Source organism: Neoarius graeffei, chromosome 6 (genome assembly GCF_027579695.1).
Source record: "Neoarius graeffei isolate fNeoGra1 chromosome 6, fNeoGra1.pri, whole genome shotgun sequence".
Taxonomy (NCBI): domain Eukaryota; kingdom Metazoa; phylum Chordata; class Actinopteri; order Siluriformes; family Ariidae; genus Neoarius; species Neoarius graeffei.
The window spans coordinates 92,462,784-92,484,323 of record NC_083574.1 but is presented as its reverse complement, the minus strand read 5'-3'; the positions used below and the strand labels follow the sequence as shown (position 1 = coordinate 92,484,323).

General features: G+C 43.2%; 2 protein-coding genes across 2 annotated transcripts; both read right to left on the bottom strand.

Moving 5' to 3' along the window:
* Nucleotides 1-6,006: 6,006 nt before the first annotated feature.
* LOC132888429 (extracellular calcium-sensing receptor-like) lies at nucleotides 6,007-8,876 on the bottom strand. The gene is made up of 4 exons (XM_060924479.1): nucleotides 8,622-8,876; nucleotides 7,333-7,560; nucleotides 7,039-7,162; nucleotides 6,007-6,914 (listed from the first exon to the last, which is right to left on the bottom strand). The coding sequence occupies exons 1-4, from the start codon at nucleotides 8,874-8,876 to the stop codon at nucleotides 6,007-6,009; spliced, it is 1,515 nt and encodes a 504-aa protein (XP_060780462.1).
* Nucleotides 8,877-12,348: 3,472 nt separating this feature from the next.
* LOC132888428 (extracellular calcium-sensing receptor-like) lies at nucleotides 12,349-16,808 on the bottom strand. The gene is made up of 6 exons (XM_060924478.1): nucleotides 16,609-16,808; nucleotides 16,186-16,477; nucleotides 15,006-15,821; nucleotides 13,571-13,798; nucleotides 13,359-13,482; nucleotides 12,349-13,256 (listed from the first exon to the last, which is right to left on the bottom strand). The coding sequence occupies exons 1-6, from the start codon at nucleotides 16,806-16,808 to the stop codon at nucleotides 12,349-12,351; spliced, it is 2,568 nt and encodes an 855-aa protein (XP_060780461.1).
* Between the last annotated feature and the right edge of the window lie 4,732 nt (nucleotides 16,809-21,540).

Genomic DNA, 21,540 nt, shown 5'->3' with positions numbered 1-21,540 from the left:
TGTTTTGTTAGCAGTGGTGCTGTTATGATGCTTTTTCAGTTGTTGGAGTGTGTCAGTCTGGCGCACTTTGGTACGCGCACCTGAAGAACTCTCTTGAGCATTCTGGACTGTGCACCCGTCAAGCGACCTCTCACACACACTCCGTTAATGACATGCTCCTGCACATGATTGAGGAGCAATATGTGCACCTACATAAGGACTGCTTAAATGCACGCCTCGTGCAAAGCATTATGCTACGTTAGTATGCATTACTGAGACTTATTGCCTGTATCTGGTTTCCTGATTTCTGTGCCTGTCCCTTGTTCCTGTTTTCTTTCTGCCTGTGATATCCTGTTTGCTTCTGGGCCAACCTTTTGCTTGTCTTTCCATTTCTGAGTTTGCCTGCCAATTTGGACTGTTTTCCTGTGTGTGTTTGCATTTTCTTATTAAATATAACTCTGCCCTTACATCCGCCTCCTACAGCATACCTGACAGAATACTTCACCAAACCATGGATGTAGCAGAGTTATTTCAGCATGCGATTCCACTCCACTTCTGGGTGTCCTTATCTCAGCCCCTCACCTCATATTTCTGGCTGAGTTCTGACTGGAGTCCCCCGGCACCCTACTGTGGAATATATCATCCTAGGGGATTTAACTTAAATTGTAACTTTTTTCGCGGACCTCCAAGAGCCGAAGCCACCAGGACTGATCTGGGTAAGCTTTGTACTCACGTTTATTTCTGGATGAGCATGCTGATGAGTGGATTCCTTGATCAGAGTAGAGAACCCATGCCTCTGGAGCTCGCAGACCTTTTTTGCCATGCTTGGGTCCATCTATGAATCTCTGGAAAAGGAGGACCACCATGAAATTTTTTGGGAGGGGGCTATCATGCCTGAAGCTGATGCAGTGGCAGCAGAAGAGACCATTGCTTCAAAGCTCCCTCCAGTGGCTGATGCAGAGACAGTGGAGAAGGCCGTTGCTCCATAGCCCCTCCTAGTGGCTGTTGTTTCAGAGCCAGTCTCACAGCCAGAGCCAGCACTTGAACCCAAGCCTGCATCAGAACCAGTGCCTGAACCTGAAACCACACCTGAACCTGAGCCTGCATCAGAACCAGTATTCAAACCAGAGCACCAGCCAATGTCAGTGCTTGCATCAGTTCCAGTGCCAGCACCAATGTCAAGCCCGCACCAGTATCTATTCCAGAACCAGTGCCAGAGTCAGAGTCAGAGCCAGCGCCAGTGTCTGTTCCAGAACCAGTGCCAGAGTCAGAGTCAGCACCTGTTCCAGAATCAGCACCAGAGTTGGAGTCATAGTCAGTGCCAGCACCTGTTCCAGAACCAGTGCCAGAGTTGGAGTCAGAGTCAGCGCCAACACCTGTTCCAGAACCAGTGCCAGCACCAGAGTCTGAGCCAATGCCAGAACCTGAACCTGTTCTGGAACCTATTCCAGAACCAGTGTCCAAGGACAATGGAGCTGCCTCAGCTGATAATGAAGGTGTCGTCATCGTCCTGCCACTGCCCAGCCATGAAGGTGTCATCGTCCCACCGCCATCCAGCCATAAAGGCATCATCATCCCACTGCCACTTGGCCATGAAGGCATCATCATCCCACCACCAGTTCCTAACCAGGACAAAAGCCATGCACTGACAGAGCTCGAGCCCATGCCAGAGTCCAGTCAAAAGTCCAAATCAAGTCCAGTGTTCAAACTAGAGTCAAGTCCAGAGTCCAAGTCAAGTCCAGAGTTCAAACTATAGTCCAGCCTAGAGCTTGACTCCAGTCCAGAACTTGAGTCATCTCCAGGGTCCGAGTCCAGATAGATTAGATTAGATTAGATTAGATTAGATTAGATTAGATTAGATAAAACTTTATTGATCCCTTTGGGAGGGTTCCCTCAGGGAAATTAAGATTCCAGCAGCATCATTACAGATAAACAGAGAAAAGAAATAGAGGAAAACTTCTAGATAAATTAAAATAAATTAAGTATTTACATATACAAATATAAAAAGAATAAGATATGGGGAATAGAGGAAGGGGGAGAGAGGGGGGAAGGAAGGAAAGAAAAAAAAAACAAAAAAGGGGGAGAAGGGGGGGCGGCAGGAGAGATATTGCACATTATATTGCACATTGTCCGGTATTGCTTATTGTTAGGCTAGACTACTGCTCCTTCCCGTCCTCTGTCCTCCTGTTACCCCTCCCCCCCAGAGAGGAGTTGTACAGTCTGATGGCATGAGGGACAAAGGAGTTTTTGAGTCTGTTCGTCTTGCACTTGGGAAGGAGCATTCTGTCACTGAACAGGCTCCTCTGGTTGCTGATGACGGTGTGCAGAGGGTGACTGGCATTGTCCATGATGTTCAATTGTTTGTCCATAGTCTTCTTCTCTGCCACCATCACCAGAGAGTCCAGCTTCATGCCGACCACAGAGCTGGCCCACCTGATCAGTTTGTCCAGCCTGGATGTGTCCTTCTTGGATGTGCTTTCCCCCCAGCACACCATGGTGTAAAACAGGACACTGGCAACCACAGACTGATAGAACATCCACAGGAGTTTTCTGCAGATGTTAAAAGACTGCAGCCTCCTAAGGAAGTATAGCCTGCTCTGTCCCTTCCTGTATAAGTGTTTGGTGTTGCAAGTCCAGTCCAGCTTGCTATCCAGCCACAGCCCAAGGTACTTGTAGGAATCCACAGCCTTCACCTTGACTCCCTCAATCAGAACTGGTCATAACCTTGGTCTGGACCTCCCAAAGTCAATTACCAACTCCTTGGCCTTCGAGGTGTTGAGCTGCAGATGGTTCCTGTTGCACCACACAGCAAAGTCCCTCACCAGGCTCCTATACTCCTCCTCTGTCATCACTGATACACCCAACGATGGCTGTGTCATCGGCAAACTTCTGAATGTGACACAGCTCTGAGTTGTAGCAGAACTCCGCGGTGTACAGGGTGAAGAGAGAGGGGCCAGCACCATGCCCTGGGGTACTCTGGTCCTGCTAATCACAGTGTCAGACGTGATGTCCTTCAGCCTGATGTACTGCAGCCTGTCAGTGAGGTAGCTCGAGATCCAGGTGACCAGGCAGGGGTCCACTCACATCCTGTTCAGTTTGTCCTGAAGCAAGGGGCTGAATGGTGTTGAAGGCACTTGAGAAGTCCATGAAGAGGATCCTCACTGTGCCATTTCCCTTATTCAGATGCGAGTGGGCTTGGTGTAGCAGGTAGAGGATGGCATCTTCCACACCAACATCTGTCAGGTACGCAAACTGCAGACAGTCCTGGGCATGTTGTACCTGGGGTCTGAAGAGGCTGAGGAAGAGCTGCTCCAACATCTTCATCAGATGTGAAGTGAGTGCCACCAGTCGGAAGTCGTTTAGCTCGCTGGGCCAATTCTTTTTGGGAACTGGAATGATACTTGATGTCTTCCAGAGGGTGGGCACTCTCCCCAGCTGCAGGCTGAGGTTGAAGATGCATTGGAGTAGCTCACCCAGTTCAGCAGTGCAGGTCTTCAGTAGTCGGGGACACACCTTGTCCGGGCCTGCTGCTTTTCTGGGGTGAAGCTTCCTCAGTTGACCTCTGACCTGGTCTGCAGTAATGCATGGAGGAGTCTGTGTTGAGGTGGGGGAGGAGGGGGCTGCTGTGATGACTGGGGGGAGGTGTGTTGAGGGAAGAAGGGGAGATGGCTGAAATGAGGGAGAGGGTGGGGGGGACGTGGGCTGGTCCAGTCCACAATCTGAGTCCAGTCCAGAGCTCAAGTCCTCTACAGAGCCCAAGTCATCTCCTGAGCTTGAGCCCAAGTCCAGTCCAGAACTCGAGTCCTCTACAGAGCCCAAGTCATCTCCTGACCTCGAGCCCAGGTTCAGTCAGGAGCTTGAGTTATCTCCAGAGCTCGAGCCTGAGTCCAGTCCAGAGCTCAGGTCATCTCCAGAGCTTGGAGTCCAACCCAGAGGTCAAGTCCACTTCCAGTCCTGGATCCGAGTCAAGTCCAGGGTCCAAGTTAAATCCAGAGCCTGAGTGTGCTTCCTGCCCAGAGCCCAAGTCATTTCCAGAGTTTGAGTCATCTTTAAAGCTTGAACCCAAATCCAGTCCAGAGCCAGAGTCATCTCCAGAGCCCAAGCCTGAGTCATCTTCAGAGCCTGAGACCAGTGCAAGTCAGGAGTCCAAGTCTTGTCCTGAGCCTGAGCTCAAGCCCCCACTGGAGCCAAGAAGGATGGATTTTTGCTCCCGGGGGGAGCTCTTTGGGCAGGGGTTCTGTCAGCCCAGCGCACTTTGGTGCGTGCACCTGAAGAACTCTCTGGTGCCTTCCGGACTGCGCACGCATTGAGCAACCGCTCGCTTGTGCTCTGTTAATGACAAGCACCTGCACATGATTGAGGAGCAATATGTGCACCTATACAAGGACTGCTTAGACACATGCCTATTGCGAAGTATTAAGGCCAATTTATGCTGACAACCCAGTCCTCGCAGATGGCATCGCAGATGGGGTCTGCGAAGCCCCCCCCTTTGCAGACGCTCTGTGCACACCTCCCAAAAATTGTGATCACCACAGACAGCCTCACAGACAGCGTTGCAGACAAGAGGGCTCTGATTGGTCCACTCTACATCCGCTGTACACGCACTTCCGCTTCCTTACTTTCCCGGTTTGGTTTGTTTTCATGACCACCATTTTTAAAAACACGAGCGAAGATGGAGCAGCACGAAGAGCGGTTGATCGAGGAAGTGAGGAAGTACGTACATCTATACGACTCCAGTTCTAGTCATTATAAGGACATCTAGGTAAACACTATCATAGATAAACACTCCACTAACCACACCCACCAATTACTCCTAGCGATTTCGCGACTTTGCGCCCCCTTGCATTGTGGCGGTGAATAACATCGCGCACGCCTATTACTCCCCGCTCAACGATAAATTACAACTGTCTGCGAAAAGCTATCTGCGAAAGCCTTGTCGCAAGAGCATGCAGAGCCCTTTACGCTACATCAGTATGCATTACTGAGCCTTATTGCCTGTATCTGATGAATCCTTTGTATTGCTTGTATCCTGATTTCCTGATTTCTGTGCCTGTCCCTCGTTCCTGTTTTCTTGCTGCCTGTGATATCCTGTTTGTGCCTCACCTGACTTTTTGCTTGTCTTTACGTTTCTGAGTTTGCTTGCTGATTTGAACTGTTTGCCTGTATGTGTTTGCATTTTCTTATTAAACATAACTCTGCACTTACATCTGCCTCCTACCTTGTACCTGACACAGATACACAGAAAATAAAGGTGAAGTAATATTTTATTTGCTGTTGCTCTGGTTTATTACAAGTTACAGCTAAAATAAAATGGTAAAAGCAAAACTAATTATGGGGCATATCCACATTTTAGACAGGGTCAAGTTGGTAAATGTATTAAATATAGAACATTGCATTGTCCCACATTTCCATGCAAGAATCTTCAATCACAAGGTTAGAAAACCAGTCCCTAATTCTGCATGAGTAAAGCTACTTTTGTTGATGATCGCACTTTGACAGTATCCATACAAATATGATTTATGTAGTGTGTGGTTTGAGATATTGTCTAGGGCAGTGATTATGGAAAAGCATGGATCAAGAAGGGCATTTTCATGGCTTAAGCTGGGGATAAACCTCATTTAAAGAACATGAAAATTTGTTCGGAAAAAAAAAAACTGTCTCAAAAGCTATGTGAAAACACATCTTGGTTATTTAACCATACTTCTTGCATTAATAACTGGCAATATTTCAACAGTTATTTGTATTGAAATGTATATTGAAATTTTATGTCTTTATTCTAAACCATTTTGAAAGCTTTGATTTTAGTTAGTACATGGTCCTTACATAGTTTACATAATTTACACAGATAATTTCATCAGTGAATATCCATCCATCCATCCATCCATCCATTATCTGTAGCTGCTTATCCTGTCCTACAGGGTCATAGGCAAGCTGGAGCCTATCCCAGCTAACTATGGGCGAGAGGCGAGGCACACCCTGGACAAATCACCAGGTCATCGCAGTCAGAGAATATCTAGACAACTAAATTCATTTTGCAGGTGCTTTAGCCATCATTTCCTTTTTCGTGTTTTTCTCTGGTTTCAGGATGATTATATAACACTTTGGAATAAATATGCAAAATAGCAAACCAAAGCTTGATGCTAAAATGGCAAATATCTCTACAGCTACAGTGAATTTTCCAGGAGAGCTGACATAAGCAGGAATAAAGGTGATCCAAACTGCACAGAATATGAGTATGCTGAATGTGATAAATTTGGCTTCATTGAAATTGTCAGGCAGTTTCCGGGCCAGAAAAGCCAAAATAAAACACAAAAGAGCCAGGAGTCCGATATAACCCAGCACGGCCCAGAAACCTATAGCTGAGCCGACATTACATTCTAATATGATCTTTTCTTTGTAGTATTTCATATTTTTGTGTGGAAAAGGAGGGGATATTGTTAACCACAGTACACAAATAATGACCTGTACAAGAGTGAAGGTAAGTACACTGAGTCTCTGCTGTGGAGGCCCAAAACATTTCATTATATTACTACCTGGAAGTGTAGCCCTGAATGCCATTAACACCACTACTGTTTTCCCCAGAACACAGGAGATGCAGAGAACAAAGGTGATCCCAAATGCTGTGTGGCGCAGCATACAGGACCACTCAGAGGGCTGACCAATGAATGTAAGTGAACAGAGGAAACAGAGAGTCAGAGAGAACAGCAGCAAGAAGCTCAGTTCAGAATTATTTGCTCTAACAATTGGCGTGTCCTTGTGTTGAAAGAAAATTACAGCAGTGCAGATGGTGAAAGACACTCCTAACAAAGAAAATGAGACAAGTATAATCCCCATTATTTCCTCAAATGACAGGAATTCCACCAGCTTTAAGACACAGGTATCTTTCCTATCATTTGACCACAGTTCTGGAGGGCACTTGATGCAAGTTATAGAATCTAAAGAAAGAGAAAATAAATAACAATTTATGAAATTACAATTCTATTGCCTTTTTTACCCTAAGAAATTGAAATGCATCTTGGGCTTGTCTGCAACATTGATGCAAGCTTGTATTCATTTTACCTGTTATATTACTGATTTCCCCCTCTGTGCATGGTATACAATCAAAACAGCAGATTGGCCTTCCTTTCTGTACAGCCTTCCTGGAGCCCAGTGGACAACTCTGACTACACACAGAAACTGGCACCTGAAAACAATTTTAATTATATATATATATATATATATATATATATATATATATATATATATATATATATATATATATATATATATGAGAGAGAGAGATTACTGATTTATTATTATACATATAAAAAATCTTTATTGTCCATATTGTCTGTTCATACAGTAGGTGTTAACCTGTGGATTTTTATTTGCCCAGACTATACTGTTGTTGTTAAATGACAGCTGAAGGTGTGTTTGCAGAGAAGCATCATAGAAGCCCACTTTAACAAACACTATTTTTCCATCTTTGCCTTGCTGCCAGTTCAGCACATCATATCTAGCTGCTGGGTCTCCATTCTCATCAAAGAATACATCTTCTCCTGTTGTGGTGGTGAAATGGATTTTCTTCAACTCCTTCACTACCTAATGGAATTATTGCAAACTCTTCAGTTATGAATATAAGTACACAGTTTTCACCAGAATATTTTGTTACACTTACCTGCCACGGCTGTTGGTTATCTGCTTGGTTTGTGCACACAATTGCAAATTCTTGTCCTTTGTCTCTTTTTGAACATCCATAAATGTTATGTAGGGCATAAGCCACAGCATACACAGCCTTGTAAACATTATGTGCAATTCGTGAGTCTGAGATGTCTGTATAAAGGTTTTGAACTTGAGTGAAACTTTCATTGCTCTTGCACAATTGATTCATCTCAGCATTTTCTTGTGTTGGAAGTTTACATTGAAATATTGTCTCCCACACCTCTTTGTAAATAGCTACATCAGAAGCTGGCTTAAGCTTAGTCAGAAATTCCCCTAAACCATTGATATTAGTATTTGGGATAGCAAAACCCACAGCACCTTTTAGAATATGTTGCCATTCAGCACTAGCAGTGTTCAAATCAGAGATCCAGGATTCACTTCCAATCCATTGAAACCCAGTCATGTTCTGCAAGACCATTTCCCTCAGAAGAAACTCAAAGTCAGAGGATGCGACAAAAGCTACAATCACTTTGGAGGTTGAAGCCTTGATAATCTCAACTATTTTCAGAATTTTTTCTCTGGGGTCTGTCTTAAAAAATGCCTTGGAATACTCAATACAGATTCCCTCTTTTGTTGCAGCACCAATAAATTCATTTATGCCATTATTCCCATAATCATTATTACTGCATAGTGTCCCTACCCATGTCCAACCAAAATATTTGACCAGCTTTACCAAAGCTCTGCTCTGGAAATAATCACTGGGAATGGTTCTGAAGAAAGATGGGTGTTTTTTTCTGTCACTTAAGCATGCACATGATGCAAAGTGACTAACCTGTAAGGGATTTATATGGTTAAAATATAAACTGTGGATAATAACACTTGTTTTATTTCCTTTTAATTTTATGAGAATTTAAAAAAAGCATATATAACATACAATGCAACTGTATTAATTTCAGGAAAACATAGGTTTATACTTTGATAGCAGAAGACATTTGATTTACCACAGGTATGTGCAAAGGTCCCACAGTAGCAGAGATGGCAATGGTGGGGGTAGATGATGATTGTCCTATAATTGCTTGAACAGTTTCAGGTTTAGAGCATGACACCAAAGTTGTATTTTTTTGTCCATTGACTAAGGACAAGGAAGCTCTTGTGCTCATTTCAACTGATCCACAGGTATCATAAATTTTATAACCCAAATTGATCCCAGGAAGAATATCGGTTCTGTTGTTGATTTCTTCAATGGCAAATGCCATTGTTCGTGCAATTTGAAACTCTCTGAGATTCAAACTATAAGAAAATATTTTTAAATAATCATCAATTTCAGAAATAATTTTCTAAATTTTAAAATATTAATAATTTTGGAAAATTGATTTGATATTACCTAATTTATAGTGAAATTCCCCTTCCCCCCTCACCTTGTGCATTTTCCTTGCTGGGGCTCTGATGTGAATGTTTGTGCTGCCTGATCCCATTTGTTGTGGAAGGAAAACATCCCACCAATCAGTACATCCCCATCCTTACTGAGCTGAGGAGGATTGGGCAGCCCTTGTAGACTGCATGAAAGATCAGCTGCTCTCACCTGAGTGAAGAGAAACCATGTGTGAAAGAAACTCATTCTTGTCACTCAAAAAACAACGTTGACCTCTTGGGTTTTTATATAATCCTGGATTGGGCCCACAATAACTAGACACTAAGGTGTGGTCCTTATGCAGATGTGTTACCTCATTTTCATACACTCTGTGTAATATCCTCTGAATATCAGGATCATTTCTATACTACACACACACACACACACACACACACACACCGCTATATACACTGTATATAGCCACAAGCAATAAATTAAATCCATCCATCCATTATCAGTAACCGCTTATCCTGTGCAGGGTTACAGGCAAACTGGAGCCTATCTGTGGGCTAGAGGCAGAGTACACCCTGGACAAGTTACCAGGTCTTCGCAGGGTTGACACATAGAGACAAACAACCATTTACACTCATGGTCGATTTAGAGCCACCAACTAGCTTAACCTGCATGTATTTGGGGGAAACTGGAGCACCCAGAGGAAACTTACGCAAACGGGGAGAACATGCAAACTCCACACAGAAAGGCCCCCATCAGCCACTGGGCTTGAACCCAGAACCTTCTTGCTGTGAGGCGACAGTGCTAACCATTACACCACCATGCTGCCCCTAAATTAAAAACAGCAGTGCTTACATTAATATATATTGTTGGTGCAGCACGAGTCTATCCCACGAATACTGGATGTGAGGGAGGGATATGCCTGATTAGAATGGCATCCATTATGGCATGCTATGCTCACACACACACAAACACACACACACACACACACACAGAGTATATACAGTGGGGCAAAAGAGTATTTAGTCAGTCACCAATTGTGCAAGTTCTTCCACTTAAAAAGATGAGAGAGGCCTGTAATTTTCATCATAGGTACACTTCAACTATGAGAGACAGAATGGGGGGAAAGAATCCAGGAAATGACATTGTAGGATTTTTAATGAATTAATTGGTAAATTCCTCGGTAAAATAAGTATTTGGTCACCTACAAACAAGCAAGATTTCTGGCTCTCACAGACCTGTAACTTCTTTAAGAGGCTCCTCTGTCCTCCACTCGTTACCTGTATTAATGGCACCTGTTTGAACTCATTATCAGTATAAAAGACACCTGTCCACAACCTCAAACAGTCACACTCCAAACTCCACTATGGCCAAGACCAAAGATGTCAAATGACACCAGAAACAAAACTGTAGACCTGCACCAGGCTGGGAAGACTGAATCTGCAATAGGTAAGCAGCTTGCTGTGAAGAAATCAACTGTGGGAGCAATTATTAGAAAATGGAAGACATACAAGACCACTGATAATCTCCCTCGATCTGGGGCTCCACGCAAGATCTCACCCTGTGGGGTCAAAATGATCACAAGAACGGTGAGCAAAAATCCCAGAACCACACAGGTGGACCTAGTGAATGACCTGCAGAGAGGTGGGACCAAAGTAACAAAGGCTACCATCAGTAACACACGCCGCCGCCAGGGACTCAAATCCTGTAGTGCCAAATGTGTCCCCCTGCTTAAGCCAGTACATGTCCAGGCCCGTCTGAAGTTTGCTAGAGAGCATTTGGATGATCCAGAAGAGGATTGGGAGAATGTCATATGGTCAGATGAAACCAAAATAGAACTTTTTGGTAAAAACTCAACTTGTTGTGTTTGGAGGAGAAAGAATGCTGAATTGCATCCAAAGAACACCATACCTACTGTGAAGCATGGGGGTGGAAACATCATGCTTTGGGTCTGTTTTTCTGCAAAGGGACCAGGAAGACTGATCCGTGTAAAGGAAAGAATGAATGGGGAAATGTATCATGAGATTTTGAGTGAAAACCTCCTTCCATCAGCAAGGGCATTGAAGATGAAACGTGGCTGGGTCTTTCAGCTTGACAATGATCCCAAACACACCACCCGGGCAACGAAGGAGTGGCTTCGTAAGAAGCATTTCAAGGTCCTGGAGTGGCCTAGCCAGTCTCCAGATCTCAACCCCAGAGAAAATCTTTGGAGGGAGTTGAAAGTCTGTGTTGCCCAGCGACAGCCCCAAAACATCACTGCTCTAGAGGAGACCTGCATGGAGGAATGGGCCAAAATACCAGCAACAGTGTGTGAAAACCTTGTGAAGACTTACAGAAAACGTTTGACCTCTGTCATTGCCAACAAATGGTATATAACAAAGTATTGAGATGAACTTTTGTTATTGACCAAATACTTATTTTCCACCATAATTTGCAAATAAATTATTTAACAATCAGACAATGTGATTTTCTGGATTTTTTTTTCTCATTTTGTCTCTCATAGTTGAGGTATACCTATGATGAAAATTACAGGCCTCTCTCATCTTTTTAAGTGGGAGAACTTGCACAATTGGTGACTGACTAAATACTCTTTTGCCCCACTGTACATACATCTAAGAGCAATTTAGCATGGGCAATACATGTAACTGCTAGTAGTTTGAGCTGGGAATTATTCTTTATACAGTTATGACATGACACAGATACACATTAAATAAATGTGAAGTAATATTTTATTTGCTGTTGCTCTTGTTTATTACAGGCTACAGCTAAAATAAAATGGTAAAACCCAAACTCTTACTCTGGAGCATATCCACATTTTAGACAGGGTCAAGTTGGTGAATTTATTAAATACAGAACATTGCATTCTCCCACATTTCCATGCAATAATCTTCAATCACAAGGTTGGAAAACGAGGCCCTCATTCTGCATGGGTAAAGCTACTTTTGTTGACGATCGCACTTTGACAGTATACATGCAAATATGAATGTAGCGTGTTGTTTGAGATATTGTCTAGGGCAGTGATGATGGAAAAGCATAGACCAAGAAGGTCCTTTTTATGGCTTAAGCTGGGGATAAACCTCATTTAAAGAAAATGAAAATTTGTTGGAAAAAAAAAACTCTCTCAAAAGCTATGTGAAAACACACCTTGGTTATTTAACCATACTTCTTGCACTAACCACTAACAATATATAAATTATACTGCAGTCAGACAAATGATACAAGTTTATTTCAATAGTTATTTATATTGAAATTTATAATTAAATTCTCTTTTTTCTAATCAATTTTGAAAGCTTTGATTTAAGTTATGACATAGGTTCCATAAGTTAAACAGATCATTTTATGAGTGAATATGTAGACAGCCAAATTCATTTTGCAGGTGCTTTAGCCATCATTTCTTTTTTAGAATTTTTCTCTGGTTTCAGGATGATTATATAACACTTTGGAATAAATATGCAAAATAGCAAACCAAAGCTTGATGCTAAAATGGCAAATATCTCTACAGCTACAGTGAATTTTCCAGGAGAGCTGACATAAGCAGGAATAAAGGTGATCCAAACTGCACAGAATATGAGTATGCTGAATGTAATGAATTTGGCTTCATTGAAATTGTCAGGCAGTTTCCGAGCCAGAAAAGCCAAAATAAAACACAAAAGAGCCAGGAGTCCTATATAACCCAGCACAGCCCAGAAACCAATAGCTGAGCCTACATTACATTCTAATATGATCTTTTCCTTATAGTATTTCATATTTTTGTCAGGAAAGGGAGGGGATATTGTTAACCATAGAACACAAATAATGACTTGTACAAGAGTGAAGGCAAATACACTGAGTCTCTGCTGTGGAGGCCCAAACCATTTCATTACATTTCTACCTGGAAGTGTCGCCCTGAAAGCCATTAACACCACTACTGTTTTCCCCAAAACACAGGAGATGCAGAGAACGAAGGTGATCCCAAATGTTGTGTGGCGCAACATACAGGACCACTCAGAGGGCTGACCAATGAATGTAAGTGAACAGAGGAAACAGAGAGTCAGAGAGAACAGCAGCAAGAAACTCAGTTCAGAATTATTTGCTCTAACAATTGGTGTGTCCTTGTATTTCAAAAAAATTACAGCAATGCAGATGGTGAAAGATACTCCTAACAAAGAAAAGGATACAAGAATGATTCCCATTATTTCCTCAAATGACAGGAATTCCACCAGTTTTAAGACACAGGTATCTTTCCTGTCATTAGACCACAGTTCAGGAGGGCACTTGATGCAAGTTACAGAATCTAAAGAAAATGAATATCAATTTGACTACTGAATTCATTCAATATTACACTTTAAATTTTGTATCATAATTTTTTGCTTTCTCTGTGCATTGTATATATTACCTGTTATATTACTGATTTCCCCATCTGCACATGGTATGCAGTCAAAACAGCAGATTGGCCTTCCTTTCTGCACAGCCTTCCTGGAGCCTGGGCTACAACTCTGACTACACACAGACAGTGGCACCTGAAAATGTTTTTTATTGTTTACATTTACTCATACATTTCTAAAATGTTAATTGTATATATTATCAGTTTGTATCACTGTTGTTTACCTGTGGTTTATTGTGGGCCCATGCTATGCTGTTGTTGTTAAATGACAGCTGTAGGTGTGTTTTCAGAGAAGCATCATAGAAGCCCACTTGAACAAACACTATTTTACCATCTTTGCCTTGCTGCCAGTTCAGCACATCATATCTAGCTGCTGGGTCTCCATTCTCATCAAAGAATACATCCTCTCCTGTTGTAGTGGTGAAATGGATTTGCTTCAACTCATTGACTACCTAAATAAAGCATTGCAAACTCTTCAGTTATTAATACAAATATTATATATATATATATATATATATATATATATATATATACACACACACACACACACACACACACACACAGTGGGGGTCGGTGAGGTCACAAAGGACCCTAGGATAACTTCTAAGCAACTGAAGGCCTCTCTCACATTGGCTAATGTTAATGTTCATGAGTCCACCATCAGGAGAACACTGAACAATAATGGTGTGCATGGCAGGGTCGCAATGAGAAAGCCACTGCTCTCCAAAAAGAACATTACTGCTCATCGGCAGTTTGCTAAAAATCATGTGGAGAAGCCACAAGGCTATTGGAAAACATGTTTTGTGGATGGATGAGACCAAAGTAGAACTTTTTGGTTTAAATGAGAAGCATTATGTTTGGAGAAAGGAAAACACTGCATTCAAGCATAAGAACCTTATCCCATCTGTGAAACATGGTGGTGGTAGTATCATGGTTTGGGCCTGTTTTGCTGCATCTGGGCCAGGACAGCTTACCATCATTGATGGAACAATGAATTCTGAATTATACCAGCAAATTCTAAAGGAAAATGTCAGGACATCTGTCCATGAACTGAATCTCAAGAGAAGGTGGGTCATGCAGCAAGACAGACCCTAATCATACAAGTCATTCTATCAAAGAATGGTTAAAGAAAAATAAAGTTAATGTTTTGGAATGGCCAAGTCAAAGTCCTAACCTTAATCCAATCAAAATGTTGTGGAAGGACCTGAAGCGAGCAGTTCATGTGAGGAAACCCACCAACATCCCAGAGTTGAAGCTGTTCTGTACAGAGGAATGGGCTAAAATTCCTCCAAGCCAGTGTGCAGGACTGATCAACTGTCCGCGGAAAGGTTTTGTTGCAGTTATTACTGCACAAGGGGGTCACACCAGATACTGAAAGCAAATGTTCATATACTTTTGCCACTCACAGATCTGTAATATTGGATTATTTTCCTCAATAGGTAAATGACCAAGTATAATATTTTATCTCATTTGTTTAACTGGGTTCTCTTTATCTACTTTTAGGACTTGTGTGTGAAAATTTAATGATGTTTTAGGTCATATTTATCCAGAAATATAGAAAATTCTAGTGTTCACAATCTTTCCAGCACCACTGTGTGTGTGTGTGTAATATATATATATATATATATTTATTATTTATTTTTTTTTTGTTACACTTACCTGCCACGGTTGCTGACTATCTTCTAGGTTTGTACACACAATAGCAACTTCTTGTCCATGGTCCTTTTTTGAACATCCATAACTGCTATGCAGGGCATAAGCGACAGCATACACAGCCTTGTAAACATTATTTGCAAGTCGTAAATCTGAGACATCTGTATAAAGGTTTTGAACTTGAGTGAGACTTTCGTTGCTCTTACACAATTGTTTCGTCTTAATATTTTCTTGTGTTGGGAGTTTACATTGAAATATTGTCTCCCACAACTCTTTGTAAATAGCTATATTGGAAGCTGGCTTAAGCTTAGTCAGAAATTCCCCGAGACCATTGATTTTAGTTTTTGGGATAGCAAAACCCACAGCCCCTTTCAGAATATGTTGCCATTCAGAATTGGCAGTGTTCAAATCTGAGATCCAGGATTCACTTCCAATCCACTGAAATCCAGTCATGTTCTCCAAGACCATTTCCCTCAAAAGAAACCCAAAGTCAGAGTATGCAACAAAAGCTACAATCACTTTGGAGGTTGAAGCCTTGATAATCTCAACTATTTTCAGAATTTTTTCTCTGGGGTCTGTCTTAAAAAATGCCTTGGAATACTCAACACATATTCCTTCTTCTTTGGCAGCATTGATAAATTCATGTATGCCATTGTTCCCATAGTCATTATCACTGCATAGTGTCCCTACCCATGTCCAACCAAAATATTTGACCAGCTTTGCCAAAGCTCTGCTCTGGAAATAATCACTGGGGACAGTTCTGAAGAAAGATGGGTGCTTTTTTCTGTCACTTAAGCATGCACATGATGCAAAGTGACTTACCTGTAAGGCATTTATCTGATTACAATATGAACTGTAGATAATAACACTTGTTTTATTTCCTTTTCATTGTATGAATAGATTTTAAAAATGCCTCTGTAACATGTAATGCAAGTATATTAATTCCAGGGTAATGTGATTTGATACTTTGATAGCAGAAGACATATGATTTAGCATGAATGTGTGGTTCAAGACTAATCTGTAATAAATGTTTTTGATTTAAATATATATTGTATGTAATAATGTTTGGTATATTTGATTTTGATTTCATGAGAATCAATACAAATTGCCTACATAACATGCAATGCAAATGTAGTAATTTCAGTTTAGTGCATGTTTTTAACATAATTTTAGACATAAGATTTACCACAGGTATGCGCAAAGGTCCCACTGTTGCAGAGATGGCAATAGTTGGGGTCGAAGATGTTTGCCCTATGATTGCTTGAACAGTTTCAGGTTTTGAGCAAAGCTCTGAAGTTTTATTTTCACCATCACCATTGACTAAGGACAAGGAAGCTCTTGTGGTCATTTCAACTGATCCACATGTATCATAGATTTTATAACCCAAATTGATCCCAGGAAGAATATCAGTTCTGTTGTTGATTTCCTCAATGGCAAATACCATTGTTTGTGCATTTTGAAATTCTCTGAGATTCAAACTGTTGAAAAAAGGAATATAAATAACAAAATAAATGAGAATACATTTTGTAAACTCAACAATGCAAATAATTTACGAATATATTTTTGACATAACTTACTTTATATTGAAATTCTCCTAATGCCCCCTCACCTTATGCATTCTCCTTTCTTGGGCTCTGATGTGAATGCTTGTGTTGCCTGGTCCCATTTGTTGTGGAAGGAAAATATCCCACCAATCAGTACATCTCCATCCTTAGTGAGTTGAGGAGGATTGGGCAGCCCTTGTATGGTGCAGGGAGGATCAGCTGCTTTCACCTGAGTGAATAGAAGCCATGTGTGCAAGAAACTCATTCTCATCACTCCAAAAAACACCTGGACCTCTGAGCTGTTAAATGATCTTTATTGGTTCCCAAATAAGGTGTGGTCTCTGCTTATGTAATTACCTCATTTGTTTGCATCCTGCATAATGCCCACTGCAATGCTGCTGTCATAGCTTCTAATTTACTTTGTATATTAACTTTTAAACAACATCTTGAAAATATAAACATTGTTTCAAGCTGTTTTTGATCATTCAGCTAACAAAAAGAGTAAGATGAGCAATCTTCAATTGGAACTTGTGCACTGTTATCGATGCCCTGCCCTTTTACACTCCCATACCTCAGAGTGGGCAAAATGAATCTGACCTTGTCATTGTTATTTAGAATGTTTTTTTTTGTGAGATGGCTTGAGATGGAAATGGCTTGAAAAGTACACTTCAGTTAATGAATCACAAACATCTGTGTGGCAGTGGTAGTAGTCAAGCATCAACTGTGGGCGGCGAGCAGTCAGGCAGAACTGGCAGGAAGCACATAATGAGTTTCGCCTGTGTTTAATTCCTGGAAATTTACTTCTGTGTGCTTTCTGTGTTCTTTCATAGAGAAGCCAGTAATCAGTTCTGAGCTACCCAGTGCCATGTTTGTGTGTGCATGTGTGCATGTGAAAAGCGCATGTGTGCTTGTGAAATGGGAAACCAAAGAGAAATTAAAGAAAAATAAAAACACACCTGGAGGTGTCATATCTGTCTCACAAGTCTTCATTTCCAAATAAGTGTTACAATCTGTTTCTATCATTTGGTTTTTAATAAGCACATGATCATATAAATGTTAAAAAAAAAAAAAAAAAAACATTGACAGGCACTGTTATTTATGGTGTCCCACTCATGACACTTTTGGTAGGTACTAACTACTGCACACTGTCATGGGTAACATGGACACTCCGAGTTTGTGGCAGCCTTCAAACATGACCACTGCAGACTACAACTCCCAGCAAGCGCCACACTGCCCTCCCTCTCCTGAATTCTGATCCGTTCTGCACCTGAATCACATTTCACCAAACAAATATAAGCGCTCTCCCCCTGGACTGAATCTTCTACCACAAGATTTGCCCGCAAATCCAAGCAGCCAGCTTTCCCCATCAACCTCACCTGACAACCCAGGAAATCCAGAGAGCACATGACATGCATCAATTTGCAGGATTAAGGTTGTTGAAGATCTTTTGGCTGTATTCATGGACAGCAGCATAATACATTTGACTCTAAAGATGGACTTTGTAAATGAAAAGACTATTGATGATGCTGGAGTGTCAAGAGAGGTTTACACTGCATTCTGGGAACACACACAGACCAGTACCTACTCTTTGACTCTCACCACCCACTGGAACACAAATTGGGGATCATTAGGACCTTGCAACACAGGGCTCAGAACATCCCTACAACGGTAGAGGGAAAAGAGAAGGAGCAGAATCACATCAAGAAAGCACTTCAGAACTGCGGGTATCCCAACTGGTCTTTCTTCAAGAGCAGAAAAAGGAACATAACGGACAAGGAGGATAACAGGAACAAATGCAAGAACATTGTCATTCCCTACATTTCTGGTCTATCTGAGAAACTCAGGAGGATCTTCTACTGTTAGGACTAGGACTGTTTTGGCCTCTAGAGGCCGCTGTTATTTCCTTTTCATGTCATGTTTATTTTGGCCTCTAGAGGCCGCCACTGTTCCTGTGTTTTGTGTTTGTGTTAATTGCCTGTTTAGTCGTGATTATCTTCACCTGTGTTCAATTTAGTTTGTGTGTATTTATACCCCCCCCCCAGTTCAGTCCTCTTGTCACGGAGTCTTTGTGCTGTTATGTTTATCTCCAGTTTCCTCTGTACCATGTTCTTTATTTTGCATTTTGCTTTTCTTTTGGACCTAGTAGTTACTGTGTTTTTTGGATCTTCTGAGCTTTGGTATTTTTGCCTTTTCTTTTCCGTTTTTTGGCTTTTGTTTTGTACTTTTGGATTTTTTTATTTTTTCCCTTATATCTTCTGAGCGTTTTTGTATTTTTACTTTTTGGATATGTTTTGTACATATTGTAAATAAACCTTTTTGATACTTTTTCTACTTCCGCCTCACGCCTCTGCATTTGAGTCATCCCCCTGGTGGCCTAGTGGGGGTTTGCTGGATTATCACACCAACGAACCAGGTTCGAATGCCAGCAAAACCCTAACAGAAAGACTCCGTCATGACTGACTCAGCAGAGGCTGCTTCAACTGTCTACCCGGCCAACCTTCAGGGAATCACGGCAGCTTTGACACGCTTCGGAGCGACCATGGACGCTCATGGACGTACGCTCACCAGCCAACGTGAGGCCCTTGCTCGCCACGAGGAACTGCTTCAGCAAATTGGGAAAACCCTGGCACAGCTGACATCTCTGCCTGCATCTCCTGATCCAGCTCCTGCTCCTGCTCCTGTGTCTCCTGCCTTGCTGCCTTCTTCACCTCACGAACCCAGCCTTCCTGCACCACAGAGGTACGACGGCAAGCACAGTGAGTGCCGAGAGTTCCTTACCCAGTGTCAACTCACCTTTGAGCTTCAGCCTACCACCTACACTACAGATCGCCGCAAGATTGCCTTTGTGATCACCTTATTAGCTGGTAAGGCGCGAGCCTGGGCTACTGCTATCTGGCAAAGACAGGGACCTGAGTGCCTTGATTTCCAGCTGTTTTCTGAAGAGATGCTTCGGGTCTTCGATCAGGCGGACATCAGTACCGATGCAGCCCGAAAGCTCATGTCCATCCGGCAAGGAGGAAGCGTCGCAGATTACGCCATCTCGTTCCGGACGCTTGCAGCAGTAAGTGGATGGAACGAGACTGCCTTGGTGTCAGCCTTCCACCATGGTCTGTCTGACCCCATAAAGGACGGTCTGGCCTCTATTGGATGCCCAAGTGACCTCGAAACCCTCATCTCACATGCTATTCGTCTGGACAACAGGATGAGAGAACGCCACCAAGCCTTGAGCCTCCCTACCTCTACCTGGAGACTGTCTACCTCCTTCAGTGACTGTCCAGAACCCATGCAAGTGGGTCGTACTCGCCTCTCCGCATCTGAGAGGGAGCGCAGAAGGAGGGACAAGTGCTGCATCTACTGTGGCAAGCCTGGTCACTTCCGAGCATCATGTCCCGAACTCTTGGGAAAAGGACCACCCCGTCCAGCCGAGGGAGGGTTGTGACGGGGCCTACCCTCTCTCCCGGACTCCCTGGCCAAGGAATCTACATCCTGGTCTCCATCTCCTGGGGTGAGTCTGTCCACTCTTGTCAAGCTTTGTTAGACTCAGGGGCGGCTGGGAACTTTATGGATATTCACTTCGCCCAAAGCATCAATATTCCGACTGCACCTCTTGAAGTCCCACTATCTGTGTATGCCCTCGATGGCCAAGCGTTAGGTGATGGAAGAGTCACCCAAGTTACTTCTCCAGTCTTCCTCCAGTCTCAAGGTCACAAGGAAGAAATATCCCTGCACCTGATTCCTTCACCTGAGTTCCCAGTTATTCTAGGCCTTCCTTGGCTTACTTGCCACAACCCTCGCATAGACTGGGTAACAAGCCAGGTTGTGGAATGGGGCCCTGCATGCCATGCCTCTTGTCTGCTCTCTAGCTCTCCTGTGTCTCCTGCCGAGCCCCCTGATCTCACCAAGTTATCTCAAGTTCCCACAGAGTACTGGGATCTCAAGGAGGTATTCAGCAAGAGCAGGGCCGCCGTTCTTCCTCCGCACCGGGCCTACGACTGTGCCATCGACTTGCTCCCTGGGACTACCCCTCCTCATGGCAGACTGTTTTCCCTCTCTCAGCCAGAATGCAAGGCCATGGAGGAATACCTCAAAGACGCCCTGGTCTCTGGGTTCATTCGACCCTCCACCTCACCTGCTGGTGCCGGCTTCTTCTTTGTCGGCAAGAAGGATGGGGGGCTCCGACCATGTATTGACTACAGGGGCCTGAACAAGATCACTGTGCGCAACCGATATCCCCTTCCGCTGATGTCCACTGCTTTCGACCTGCTCCAAGAAGCCACCGTCTTCACCAAGTTGGACCTACGGAACGCATACCACCTCATCCGTATCCGACAGGGAGACGAGTGGAAGACTGCCTTTAACACCCCGTCTGGGCACTACGAATACCAGGTGATGCCCTTTGGACTCACCAATGCACCAGCTGTTTTTCAGGCCCTAATCAACGACGTCTTAAGGGACATGATTAACCTGTACATTTTTGTCTACCTCGACGACATCCTTATTTTTTCCAAGACCGTGCAGGAGCACCGCCACCATGTCCGCCAGGTTCTCCAGAGGCTGCTACAGAACAATCTGTTCGCCAAGGCCCAGAAATGCGAATTTCATGTTCCCGACGTCTCCTTTCTGGGATTTATTGTACGGACAGGCCAACTCCAAATGGACCCTGCTAAGACCCTGGCCATCCGGGACTGGCCTACTCCCAAGTCCGTTAAGGAGGTTCAGCGGTTCTTAGGATTCGCTAACTTCTACCACAAGTTCATCAGGAACTTCAGTTCTGTAGCAGCACCCATGTCAGACCTTACCAAAGGGACAGGTGGATCTTATGTCTGGTCTCCTCAGGTGGAAAAGGCGTTCAAAGACCTCAAGGACCGCTTCTGCATGGCACCCATTCTGGTCCTCCCAGACACCTCCCAACCATTCATCGTGGAGGTGGACGCCTCGGACAGTGGTGTCAGCGCGGTGCTCTCTCAACATTCGGAAGGAAAGCTGCACCCCTGCGC